This window comes from Haemaphysalis longicornis, unplaced genomic scaffold, assembly GCF_048455015.1.
Source record: "Haemaphysalis longicornis isolate Haplotype H1 unplaced genomic scaffold, Haemaphysalis longicornis Haplotype H1 scaffold_2, whole genome shotgun sequence".
Lineage (NCBI taxonomy): Eukaryota > Metazoa > Arthropoda > Arachnida > Ixodida > Ixodidae > Haemaphysalis > Haemaphysalis longicornis.
Window position 1 is genome coordinate 187,133,494 of NW_027526295.1, and position 14,166 is coordinate 187,147,659.

Sequence of the window (14,166 nt, forward strand, 5' to 3'; positions counted from 1 at the left end):
AAAAGACAAAAAATTACGAAACGCATGTACTTCGAGTTGAAAGAGAAAGTTATGCTGCCTTCAGTGTACCTTTATGCTTTGTGGCTTGCTGGACTGAGAGCCGAAAACACGTTAAGCTTGCTGTTATTGATAATTTTTCAGGCAGAAAAACACAATTTTACGTTTACTTGATGCCACAACACTACCATCACAACCCGCAAAGCTTGCTTCCTTTCAAGAAGTACTGACACCAAATTTTGACGCCTAAAAAATGATATAATTGGCTTCAGTAGTTTGTACAGATGCCTCACAGAAATTTTTGCAGCGATCCAAGGCCGCAATCACATCTAAAATCGAGTTTGATTGTCCCGGCCGCGAGCTTCCACAAATCGGCAGCACTAGTGAAATCGCTTTCGGCGTGACGAAACATCGGCCTGCGTGTCTGGCCGGTTCAGGGTGACGTCATATAGTCGTTTTCGTAACCGGAAACGATATCCTGCGCTGCTGTTGTCGGTGGTATTCGTTTGGGCAGGAGACGTGGGTGTAGCTGTGTGAGCAATGCTTGTAAACTTTGCGCACTTTGCGTGTTCGACGTCTTTGCTCTTCATTTCCGGGAACAAACTGACAATCGCCAAAAAGTAAAAACAATAGGTAAAAACAATGACGTTTCGGGGCCCGTACGGGTCCCTTGTTCATAATGAAACGAAAAGCGGCTCGTCCGTAATTATACATGCATGGAACGTTGCAAAGCGCATGCGTATGTCGTAGGTATGGGCCCACGTGTCCGATGAAGAGCGTGCGGGGTTGATTGGATATGGAATGATTCTCTGACTAGGCGCGTTGATAATATTTTCTCGGTGGCAATGATTCTGGCCGAGTCCCAAGCGATGACATGACCGGTTGCGTTATGGTGTTCTGCCAAGGCGTTTAGCTGTGTGCGGCCGTGACGTGCGCAAACCTCGCTTTGGAAGCCATCGAGAGGACCGCCCTCAGCTTGTTTAGTCATCGTCCAAAAATATTCGTACGCTACGTGGATGACTGTTTCTGTGTTGTAAAGCGGAAAGACGCACCAGTACTCTTGCAACACCTGAACTCCGTCCAGCCAACGGTACAGTTCACGATGGAAGAGGAGGTTGACGGCCGCATCGCTTTTCTCGATGTTCAAGTACAACGCAAGAATACAGGCTTCGTGACGACGGTCTACCGGAAGCCCACGCATACCGGTCAGCACCTGGATTTCGCTTCGGCGCACCCGGTCGGGCACAAGCGCTCTGTGGCCTCGGCACTCTTCTCCCGCGCCCAACGCCTGTGCTCTTTTACCAAGGCGCGGAAGTCAGAAGAAAAGAAGATAAGAGGGGACCTCGCAAGCAACGGCTATCCCAGACAAATCCTAAGCGCTCAACAACGCAGATCGGCAAACCTACCGACTTCACCGAGAAAGCAGCGTAAGCGCGCTGCTATTCCTTACGCTATCGGTGTAAGCGAAACGCTATCACGAATCTTCAGTGACTACGACGTCCAAGTTTGCCAGGTGCCTACAAGTAAGCTCGGGCAGACTTGTACACGCCAAAAACGCGCAAGAACGTGAAAGATATCCCGGGGTGGTCTATAAGATCCCTTGCCAGACTTGCGACGCAGCCTATATTGGTGAAACCGGAAACTTCAAGAGGCGCCTAAAGGAGCACAAGAACGACGTTTCTAACGGCCGCACACAGCTAAACGCCTTGGCAGAACACCATAACGCAACCGGTCATATCATCGCTTGGGACTCGGCCAGAATCATTGCCACCGAGAAAATATTATCAACGCGCCTACTCAGAGAATCATTCCATATCCAATCAACCCCTCACGCTCTTAATCGGACACGTGGGCCCATGCCTACGACATACTCATGCGTTTGCAACGTTCCACGCATGTATAATTACGGCCGAGCCGCTTTTCGTTTCATTGTGAACAAGGTTCCCGCACGAGCCCCGGAACGTCATTGTTTTTACCTATTGTTTATAAGTTTTGGCGAGTGCCAGTTTGTTCTCGGAAATGTTTTTTCCTCGCCAGACGAGTTTTCGTCGAACTTTGGACTACGTCTTTGCTCCTCAGTTCGTGGCCGGCGCATGGTGTTGCCTTGCACTGGGGCCCTATTCTCGACTGCACAAATTGCCGGCAACTCGCCCATGTTTTTTTGAGCAAGCATGACGTAAGCAATCAGTGACGTGCTAGCTGCACCTATAGTTATGACGACATGAAGTGTAATTTGACGAGTCACTCATAAAGATCGCTACCAAGGTATTAAATATTGTGCAAGAAAGATATAAAGACACTTGGCATGTACTATAAAAATTAAGACGGTAGCTGAGGCTGACAAGAAAAAAATTCACAGCATATCCACGGGGTGAATGATGATGAGTGGGCGAAGCTCCTGAGGGGAAATCATCGGTAAAACCGTGACTCTTCAGTGAAAGTTCGCCCACTACATCTGTGTCCGAACGTAACGTCTAGAAAGTCTCGCTTAAACCGCGCGTCGGCACCTTGGGGCTGAGCTCGCCTGATGCGTTTTGCAGACGCCTCACGAGCTCTCACTGCATCGGGGTCTGCCTGCCAATACGCGCGCTTTCTCGCCGCTTCCCGTTCTCTGACGTTTTGGAGATCCTCTTCGCGCCGCAGCCGTGCCGCTTCGCGTACGGCAGGGTCCTCGCGCCGTTGCCGTGACGCTTGGGCCTCTCGTTCTCGAACGCTGGGATCTTGGCGGCGTCGTCGCGCAGCCAGACGACACGCTTCGGCCTCCCGCTCTCGTACGGCAGGATCTTGGCGGCGGCGTCGCGCAGCTTCACGGAGCGCTTCTGCCTCGCGGGCTCGCACATCTGCAGCCTTATCCATCGGGCGACTCCGAGCGCGCGCCAACAGCGAACGGATTTTATTACAACGCTGCCCGCCATCTAGTAAACAATCCAAGAACTAAACTAGAAGTAGCCACGCCATCTAGTAAACAATCCAAGCGCATCTTTTCATCATATACAAGTACCGCCAACTAGTAAACAATCCAATAACTAAACTAGAGGGAGCCACGCCATCTGGTAAACAATCCAAGAACTAAACTAGAGGTGGCTACATACATACGTCGAGGATGGACAGACCCACGCCTTAAGGAGCTTCGCCCCTAAAACACATTTCTGGGGGTTAAATTTGGCGTCAACACCACAAGGCGATCAAGTAACGTTGATCCAAAAGCGAGCGAAAGGCGGATGTCGAGCTAAAGAACATCACACAATTTTTTTACCGTATCTATTTATTTCTTTCAATTGCTTTTAGTAACATAGCTGGGCTCTCTGCTTCAATGCAAGCTTTGTTGCGTTATCCCCTTCCCTGCCGCCACCGCTGCCACGCCATCGTCTGCTGCTATGTTACAAGTTTATGGCGTGATCAGAGAAAAAGACGGCTGATACCATCGCTTGTATGACACACAAGAGCAGCGAAGCGCTATGCCTGATATCCGCGGAGCGCACCGATGTCGCCGATTCACTCATTCGTCAAGCTCGACTTCAATCAGCGCTGTAATGAACCAAATAGTCACTTTTCTTTGTTATTTTTCTCTTGAGTTCGATCATGTGACCCAACAGCTTACTAGGACGAGTATAGACAAATGCCATGCATTGGGTTCTCTTTGTCATGGAGAGGCTTGTACTGCCCTCTTATGTTGCGGAGGCCACTCACATCGGGCTTCAACCCTCATAGGCACTCACCACTCTGCCGACAACCACCCGTCCATCCCCAAGCGCAGCAGAGTCATATTAGAGCACTACAAGTTATCAAGAAGACGATACCCGCCACCCCATCCGAAGCTAACCAAAGAAGAAACCACACAATTCCGGAGACTGCAGACAAATTCATTTCAGCACGCCACACAGCTGTCCAAAATACACCCCACGCTCTTCAGCTACGACTGCAACTTCTGCTCTGGGACGCCCAACACCCTGTACCACATGGTGTGGGAGTGTAAAGGCGTCACCGAACTACCTGAAGTCATCGCACCGACACAGGAGCAGTGGGAGGTCCTGCTGAGTAGCGATGTCCTGGAAAACCAGCGTGGCCTGGTGACCAGGGCCATTCGAGCTGCAGCTGGCCATGGCATCCCGGACTAGGGACGCCACCCACCATGGATGACCGACAACCATCCCGCACTCCTTTCTTCCCGTTCAATGGGAGCGATAAACGTTTTTTCCTCCTCCTTATTGCCAAACATAAAAGCAAAATACTGCACATTATTTCTATGCTCCATGATCGCTGACTTGGAAGCAGTTGAAACTATAATTTGTTTCGGTAGGAAAGATGCTTCAAACAGCGCGCATGCGAAACTGCGCCTGCTGCAAATTGCCGAACATTTCGCGGCGCCATAAGACGGGGCAATTTTTTGCCCTATTTTGTTTGTATTTTCCGACAAAAACAGCCGCCATTTTCAAGCTGTTACATAGCATTACGTCACTTTTACGCAGCTGAAGTTGCCAATGCATGACGTAATCGTTCCCGACAACTGTTTAAATTACGTCACGCCTTCTCAGCCAATCACAGAGGGGGTGTGTATTACAAGCAGTATTGTTGTTGAATAGCAAAGACAGGCTTACGTTGTCATGTCCGCTGCATTTAGTCTGGTTTTTTATTGCCGGCAAGAATTATGCGCCTTTAGTAACGAGAAATAAGGCAAACTTTAGAACGGGTGTCCGTAAACGACATGAAACGTCAAAATGACGAATCACACACAACCGCTTTGTCAACCGGAAGCACGTGACCAAAATTAAAAGGCAATCAGAAAAGACTTCCGGCAAATTGCCAGAATTGCCGGCAATTTGTGCAGTCGAGAATAGGGCCCCTGGTGCCGAAAACTGCGCGGTGCCGGCACCGCGCGCTGCGCGATGTCGACGCGCACCGCGGCGGTGCGCGTCGCCGAGCTCGCCCAAGTTGTGCTATGGCAAGCTCGCGGAATGCGAAGTACAGCTCGTTGAAACCTGTCCGAGCAAATCGACGACGACGCCAAGATGCATTATTTTCCACGCGACGACATGCAGCGCTAAACGTGGACTCAGTTCGTGCGCGGCGGCGGCCGCAAGAACAGTCGCCCAAGCCAGCGGGCTCGGGGTTGGGAACTTTAGGCTTAGTATCGTGGCGACTATTTGATCGCTGGTATCTGAACAACTGCGAATGACCATCCCTTACACAACTTTTCACCACACTATCATCCCCTTTTTCGCATATGGAGCTTTATTTTAGCGATAATTTCCGTTGCAGCGATCGGTGACCAAGACATCTGCCGCGGCCTATTTTGATTCTAGCGCGCAGGTGGCGCCATCTTTCGCCCGCTCGCCGCACCGCGGTGCCGGCAGTGCTGGGTCGGAGCGCCGAACCTCCGCTTCCGGTCAGCGTAGGCTTACCATTGCGGCAAATATCTGAACGCCACTTTTAAATTCAGCGCTGATAACCACCCCTAGCACAATTTTTCAACACACTACCATCTACTTTCTCGCATGTGGAACTTCTTTTTCGCGATCAGATTGATTAGAAGAGTGGCGACAAGCTGTTGCTATCACGGTCTGCGCCGGTTCGAGCCGCAGTGATATTAAAAACGGACGACGGCGAAGACATCGCCGGCCTAATCGCCTGGACAAGTAAAGTTGTTCTGTCTGTCGGGGGGCAGCGACTCATCCGAGTCTGACGATTCAGACGACATGCGCGGGCGAGTGCGGACCATGTGCAATCGTAGCAGACGACGCGACGAACGTCCCTGACGTCACGGGTGAGACCATGACGTAAGGCTGGCCCGCTTGCAGACTGGTCTTCGAACGGCCATTTTCCCGCGCGGCGACCGAATTTAAAACTGGTTGCAATAAACGTGGTATAATTAATTCTATGCTGGCGGCTGACGGCTTTCGGTGCGATTTTCGTAATTACTGGGCCAATAGGTATTCTTTACAGCATAAAACTTGAAAGCGAGAAATTTCGTGTCAGTACTCCTTTAAATAAGTTTCGGGCCCCATTGAACTTCGAGGTGGTTCGTTATCTCATCGAGTATGCGCCGATTCAAGGGCAGAAAGGCTGGGAAGTCAGTCCGCCATTTCGCCATTCGTCTTGTTGTCCGCCAAGTTTGGTGGTTTTTAAAACGCAACACGTCTTCAGAATTTCCGCACTAAGACTATGTTCTCACTACCGACGCCAAAGCCATATCGTGATCTATGGACGTAAAAAAACGGCGTGTCACGCAGTTCGGTTGGCTGAGACGTGAAATGACGTCATTCTTTAAAGTTATTACGACAGTTGTGGCAACAGTCTGAACCCTGCCTGATGCGATCGAATTGCGCTGATGAAACAACAAAACCGTACAGCAGACCACTTTTTGCGCTCGGAGCGGCCTGAAGTGCGATACCGGAACTCAACAGACGCTTTGTATGTGGTACGACCATGCAGCCAAGACTGGCTAAATGGTTTGCGACAGCCGTTGGCCGAAAAGATCGATCGGTTCTCACTGGCTTTTCGACCATCACGCAACACCTGCAATTGCCGAAAAGTGACGAGAAGCCTGCGCGCCATGCACACACTTCGGAAGTGGGAACATGCTATATGAGATTTGTCAAAAATTGCATTTTTTTCATAATTGGCTTGGCAGAGTGCCAATTCTGTAGCGGGGTAAGGCAAAAACGCTATTTACAAATTAAAAACAATGGTCAAAATCTTTTTTGGTCTTGGGTACATGAATATTATCCGCGTGTGAATAGCGCGCAAATATGTCGAATGACGCCGAAAAACAATTCGAAATTTCGCGAGAACGTCTCGCAGATGGAGAGCAAAGTTGACAGTCTCAACCATAATGTGTTATCAAAAATAACATTGGACAAGCTAAAATCATCATCAGGGAGTTTCCCGAACTTACCGCTCTTAGTAATGGCAAACATGATATATCAGAATAGCAAATCAACAATCGGTCAGGTAGACCCACAGGTAGTCGTACAAAAAAATCAGCGCGTTATTCTATTTTCTCATTTCCACAGGGCATTTTTATTTCATCTTTATATGAACTGCCCTTCTTTTACACGGTGTTGTAACATCTGGCGCATTTTCTATGGCTCTAAAAATGCTGAGCCAAGACAATCGCGGAGTAGATAGCAATTTTTACTTAGTCCGTTGTTCGTAAGCCGGCACCGGCAGCTGTGAAAATGGTTGCTAAGGCATTAGCGCCCATATTTTATTTCATTTCATTTCATTTATTGCATACTGCAGACCATTGCAGGCCCACGCAAATGGGCACGATACAAGTAAAAAGAACATATTCAGGCGCTCAAGTCAGGCAGAAATAAATAAAGAAAGAATTCGGCACACAGAACAGTTATACAGACCCAAACAATACACAGTTAGCAAGAAAAACAAGATGGATCCTTATACACTAGAGTACTTTTGGAATTTCCATTCTTCAGGGTTCGTGTAAAAAAAGAAAATTTAAATGTGTCTGTGCGTGAAAAATAAGGTGTCAGGGTTCCGGGGTGACGGTGTCTCGTATGTCTTGTCGATATGGGTGTCAGGTACTGTGTCGGGTCAAGTGCTGTTTGTCTGAGCAGAAGGATGGAAAGAAAATCAAGCCTAATTTTCTTCCGTCGTGACTCAAGGAGTTCAATGCCATTAGCTCTAATTTGATCAGAAGGTGGATCACTTGGACGAAACTTGTAGTATATATACCTTACAGCTGTTCTTTGGATTCTTTCCAGTTTATTGACGTTTTTCTCTGTGAAGGCGCCCCACATTATGCATGGATATTCCAGCTTCGGTCGTATTATTCATTGGTAGGCGAGGAGCTTAACATCTGAATGAGCTTTTTCTAATTTGTGTCGTAAGAAAGACTTTACAGAGGGTGGAGGCGGAAACATTGTCAGTGTGTTAACTCCAGGATAAATTACTCGTGAGTGCCACTCTAAATATTTGAACTCAGAAAGCTGCAGGTAACGCATCTGGTGTGTAACTATACTGAAGTAGATTTTTCTTCCGGGTTATACGCATATATACACTTTTATCTAAGTTCGAAGCCATTTCCCAGCGATTGCACCATTGAAAAACATTAAAGAAACTGTCATTAAAATCATGTTGATTTTCAAGACAACTAATTCTTCTATACAAAACAATCATCTGCAAACAGACGAATTTACACAGATGAAAATACCACATTTACAATGTCATTTATATAGAGCAGGAACAGCAGGGGTGCCACAACACTCCCTTGAGGTACTCCGTAGGACACAGGAAGGCTACCCGATCGTTTACCCCGATTTCAACTTATTGAATTCAGTTTTATACATAATCGATCACCCAACAAACAAAATGCGAGGAAGACCAATATTGCTTAATTTTAGTATTAGGCCGTCATGGGGAATCCTGCCGGACGCTTTGCGAAAATCCTAAAGTATCACATCAATTTGGCTGTTTTAATCTAGAGTTGACGGAAAGGAATGACTTATACTGAGCATTGAGTCACAGTAGAATAACCCTTTTTGACACCATGTTGAGAATCAGTTAACACGGCATTATTTTCAAGATGTTCGGGAATATGATTTGCAATTATATGATCAATTAATTTACACCGTGATAATTGTTAAGTATATTGGACGATAATTTTCAAAAAAAGCGGTTACCTTTTTTAAATACCGGTGAAAACTCGGGCAGCCTTCCAGTCACTAGGGATTTTTGAAGACATCAAAGATACACGGAATATAATCCCAAGATATTTCGCGATCACTTCAGCAAATCAGCAAACATCATCAGGACAGCAAAGGAATATTATCAAGACGGCATGATTTCTTAGTTTTCAGTTTTAAGAGCATAGAAAACACATCCGGGTACGAAACAAAATTGGCTTCTGTCGTGTGATACGTTGGAACATCAGATGGATATGCACTTGGGCTTGAAAACACGCTGTGGAAGTATATATTGAAATACCCAGCTATCCTCTTTTTTGTCCGTAATAATTCACCTAATATATTGTGCAAGAAACTCGATGGTTAGTTGACACTTTAAAACGACACTCATGAGATTAATTTACCTCATCAGTACATTCTCGTTGTCCAAAACACTCCCTTCCATTTTTCTGCGCCAGCCTCTGCTGCCCGCCAAGTTCCCTCTGCTTTTGCTGGTGGAATCGATTAGCAGAAACGTCGACAAAATATTTGATGACAAGAATCTGGTAATTTTCCGTACCTTGCAGGGATTCTTTGCAGCTTTGGCATGCACTCGAAGAAGCGCCAGGGGAGAACGTACTCATTGTCACGGGTAAATTATTGGCGGGATAGACTAAATCACACATTGTGTGTGTGTGTGTACGTACCTACGAACGTGCGTACGTACTTACGTATGTATGTATGTCAGCATGCATGTATGTATGTATGTATGTATGTATGTATGTATGTATGTATGTATGTATGTATGTATGTATGTATGTATGTATGTATGTATGTATGTATGTATGTATGTATGTATGTATGTATGTATGTATGTATGTATGTAGGTGTGTATGTATGTATGTATGTACACACATATGCACTCACACACACGCACACATGCACGCACTCACACATACACACACACACACGCACGCACGCACGCACGCACGCGCACGCGCACGCGCACACGCACACGCACACGCAGACACGCGCAAACATCAGGATAGCAGATAGCGTTTCAACACAGCTGTAACCATGCCTGCTTATCGGACAGTTTTTGTTATGATGAGCCAAAAGCTCCCGTTCCTGACGTCAACAATAAATCGCCCCGTACCGCAGCTAAGGAATGCGCTCAGAGCACCAGGGCTATCGCCTTCGCGCCGCCATCGGCATATTTCTGGAGCGCATGCTTCACCGGCAAGGCCCGCGGGTTGGGTAGTGTATATTTACCCGCCGGCGATAGCCATGCTGCGCGCGTCGCTTCCTGCACAGTCTAACCAAAAACAAGGGGGTGCGATGGCCTCTGTCCCGAAGCGAAGCGAAACGAAAGCGGTCCACTCCAACTTCGCGGGAGTTTTCGCGCCTTCGGGAGGCTGACAGCGTGAATGCGGCAGAATGAAGAGCAGGTTTTCATGAGCAAATGCTTCCTTTTCTCTCTCTATCTTCAGTCTGCCGTAGCCTTGGATATCACCCCGAAGGCACCCTCACAGAGAAAGTTGAGCACTTGCATTTATTGAAACGTGACGCGACTGGCTACGATGTGCTTCAATGGTAGACGCAGAGGAGCGCCAGCATTCAAGAGCTCCTTTTTTTGCCTATTTATGTCGGGCACGCACGGCCGTTCAGCCGATTCCAATGTTAGTCACACTTTAGCCTCGGGTTAATAGCGGTCTTTGCCTAAAAGCTACGACAGAATGAAATCAGGCGTGCAGCAGTGCAGTACAAACAAGTAAACATCTAAAAACTGCCAAGGGGCATATACTTATGAAAAAAGCATTAATGAATGACGGGGGAAATTAGTTTATTTGCATCCTACGTATTCTCCTCGCCCTGTATACTGGCAATACTTTATCGGGAGAAGGCAGTAGAAATTGTGCCAATCTTGATTGTGCTGGAAAAGTCTGGGAGCTAAGGTCAAGCGGAATCAACTTTATGCTAGTCAAGCCGACTGAACTTTATGTATGCCCACTCGCTTTCGGTTGACTGATTCCTTTTGTGGAGGCGTGATGACCGAGATTTTTGGAAGTTCTGAGCCATTTCTAACATATTGGGTGACCCCTTGTGAAAACGCGTGTCAGATCGCACCCAACGTTCACGCACGCATGCACACGCCCCACAGCCAGCACTGCGAGCTTTTCTTTAATGTTTATTCGAATAAGGAAAACCGAATGGTCTCATGTCAATGCATGGTACTGTTTTAAGGGTAAAGAGAAGATACATGGTTTAAGGTAGCTATGGGTTGTAAATAGCGGGAGTAAAATAGTGGTTTAGGAGAGAAAATGCAGGATAGTGCCCCTAAACACTTTTGCAATTTTGGGTGGTAGGTGAGAAAGATGAGATCTAGCTTACCCGTTATCATAAACAACAAATTGGTTGCTAGAGTCGCACTTCCAACAAACTCCGAACCTTCCTCCCATCGCCGTCCCATTTCTTGGACAGTAGATCCCTCACCTGCCCGATCCGGACCTTGCACACCAGCACGACTTGGTAAAAAGGCTGAACGGCAGGTCACAGCCTGGGTATCCCGGATTATGTATGCCCTCCACCGGGCGAGTGCCCTGATGTTCGCACTTACGGGTATCAATAAATGCATTTTCTCTCTATGTCCCTGTCTCTTCAGGCTGAACATTTTCTGTACCCACTGTAAGCGATTTGTCATTTCCGCGCTATTATAATAACGCAAAACAGGCTGCCACACTCGCCGCAGACATTTTATTGCCGGTTCGGTTGTTCTTTGCATATATAACTTAAATAATTTCCTATTAACACCAGAGAGCTTAATACGATAGGAAGAGACTAAGCATCGCCATGGTTCGTCACAAAGACCAACCACATAACTTAGCGAGGTCTTCCAAAAAAATCAGAACAGAAAAAGCTCACCCGTGGCGTAAATATAAATTGCTAAGTCACGCGAACGTGTCAGCCACGATCCAGTGAGCGGATCGGCACGCGAAAAATTGTAATAAAGCTTCGTGGACAGATGCCCAGCTAGCAACTGTCAGAGAGTCTTCCACAAGGTGCATCACTCGTCGACGACGTCCGATACGCGAAGGTAACGTGAAATTTGTTGCATGCAGGCGCAGTCCAAGGCGTCGAGCTGTGGCCCTCTGGACGGGTGGCACCTCAACGACTTGTAAACCACCCCGGTGATGATAAAGTACATCTCGCGGAGCACAGAGTTCGCCAAGAGAATGGCTGTGGCACACTCCCTTCTGCTCTTCCCAGTGACTCTGCGCAGCTGGTCTACCAAAGAAGGAGCTGCGGAAAGCATCTCGAAGGACCGTGCGCAGCGTTTCCCAAGGCTGGCGCCCGTGACGAAGCGCACCGCGTCGTTCAGCATGGTCAGGTTGCGAGTTATGCTGCGGGACACCACGAAGCCCGGAAAGTCCACTCGAACTCCTTCGATCTCGAACGAAGTTACTGTACAGTTGTGCACGAGGCACAGTGCCAGCGAGTAGATACCCTGGCAGCAGCACTCGTGCTCACTTCCGATCTTCTTCTCTGCAATCGTTCCGATCTTTCCCAGAGTGTACGTGGGCCAGTCATCGCAACCACAGTTGCCCTCGGGGGAACAGAAGTGGACTGCCTCCGCACCGTCGATGCCGGAGGGACCGCAGGACATTTCAACCTTTTTGAGCTGCAGCTGGAGCGTCGTGATGGACAGCGCTCGGGCCAGGATCGGACAGAGCAGATCTCCGATCGAAGGTCCGATGCCATGGCTGACAACGAGTGTCAGAGTCCTGACGGAGCGTGTGCTGCGAAGGCCTTTTCCGAGGAGACCTAGAAAGTCGGCCGAGAGTTGATAGCGTGCGTCGATGACAAGCTGCTCAGGGCATGCTGCTGCCGAGGACAGGGTGTCTCCGAGCACATCGATCAAGTCTTCAGTCCAAAAGGAGACTTCGAGGCGGCCGTAATGTGTAATCAGACTGCACAGAAACGCATCCCTGCAAGAGATAGAGTTACACGGCCAGTTCAACACCACAACTGCAATAACGTTGTTTAATAAGGAATTTCAACGAGGTGATAAAGTCAACTGCATACGAACGGCCTTCCTAAGATATGCCCATACTGGCAATATGTCGTTCACAACACGAATGTTTTGCGTACATCAAGTACTAAGATGTGGTGCTCTAGACGTCAGCACGTTATTAAGACTTTCGTGCCATTTCCTTTTTCCTGTGTTTCCCCTGTTGCCACTATGTCATTGCTGTCCCAAAGCAAAAAAAAAAATAATCCACTGCCTAGAACAGTGGCCTGGTTCGGCGTAAAGGGAGGCAAAGACACTGACCTACATGTGCCTCACGCCTGGTTGGACTGTATGCTCAGCCCCGTGGCTTTGGATCTGCGACACTAACAGGCGGCGATTTCAAGATACCCTAGTAAACTGGCATCACAGTGCAGTGTTTCAAAGCCTACATATTTTTGCGGACATCTCAGGTTTCTAAAGGTCACAGGCGTATTGACAATTTCAGAAATTGATTCCCTTAGGATCAACGTCTGCCCACGCCATCCCATCGCCCAGAAAAAATTGTTTAAAGGGGCACTGACACAAAATTTTGAAGGCGAGATAACGTCGGAGATAGATTGGTGGGAACACATATACATCATCTGCAAAATATCAGCGGCGAATACAGCCTAGAACATATTTAAAATCAATTTTGAAGTGTGCAAAACGCAACCGAGCAGCCAGCAGAGGACCACGCGCAATTGTAAATAAACAACATCCAAACACGTCACGAGTTTGTGTTTGCCGCTTCCGCACTACCGGCGTTTTACGCGGGCTCGCCCGGCTCGCCGCTCCAATCGGAGGGCCGGAGGGCGGAGCTTCTGCTCTCGAGAACGAACGACCCGATCGTTGGCGGCGGAGGCGCCGTGATTTCGTAAGCTCATCGGGCAGCTGGCCGCGACCAAAGTTCTACAGCGATTCCAGGCACTGTTTCTATTACTGTTTATTACCATTGGATGCGAAAAAGCGCCGGAGGCACGAAAAGCTCACTGAGCTAGCCGCATGGTCGCTGTGCAGGCGGCGGCCACGGCCGCGAAGTGGCCCAGGCCGGCGCAGGTAGCTCGAGTGATAGGTTGTTACCGCTGCACGAAATTGTCCCCAAGTCCCAACCATAGTAGCTTACATGAGAAAGGAGTTAATGATGCGATGGCGGGTTGCATTAAAAATTGTCATCTGCACCGCTTACGAGAGCGGCACTCGAATATCCGCCGCAGTGCTGAGCCGAACACATCTGTAGGCGGACCTGTAGGCAGACCGGCCGGCTGCTCCCAGCGCGCGTCTTGCCACCCACCGTCTCGAGCGTCGCGCGTCGTCTTTAGCCGCGGTAGCATTTGCACTCGCAGCGCCTGCGTCACATCCACGGTCGCTTTTTAATTAAGCGCCTCACGAGATCAGTACGTGGGGGCATTCGCAGAAACTGCCGTCGATGCGGATTCGACAGTGCTACGGCGGCTCTGCTCTGTGATATCCCTCCGACGGTCACGTGGTCACCTTTGT

The 14,166-nt window shown here is 48.5% G+C and overlaps 1 protein-coding gene across 1 annotated transcript; it reads right to left on the bottom strand.

Annotated features, from left to right (window-relative positions):
- Positions 1–11,682: 11,682 nt before the first annotated feature.
- On the bottom strand, positions 11,683–12,754 carry LOC144167561 (uncharacterized). The gene has a single exon (XM_077696789.1). It carries the CDS (start codon positions 12,283–12,285, stop codon positions 11,686–11,688), a length of 600 nt encoding a protein of 199 aa, XP_077552915.1. The 5' UTR covers positions 12,286–12,754; the 3' UTR covers positions 11,683–11,685.
- Between the last annotated feature and the right edge of the window lie 1,412 nt (positions 12,755–14,166).

Excerpts from the sequence above, each read along its gene's own strand:
- LOC144167561 (XM_077696789.1), bottom strand. The coding sequence starts at position 12,285 with ATGTCCTGCGGTCCCTCCGGCATCGACGGTGCGGAGGCAGTCCACTTC.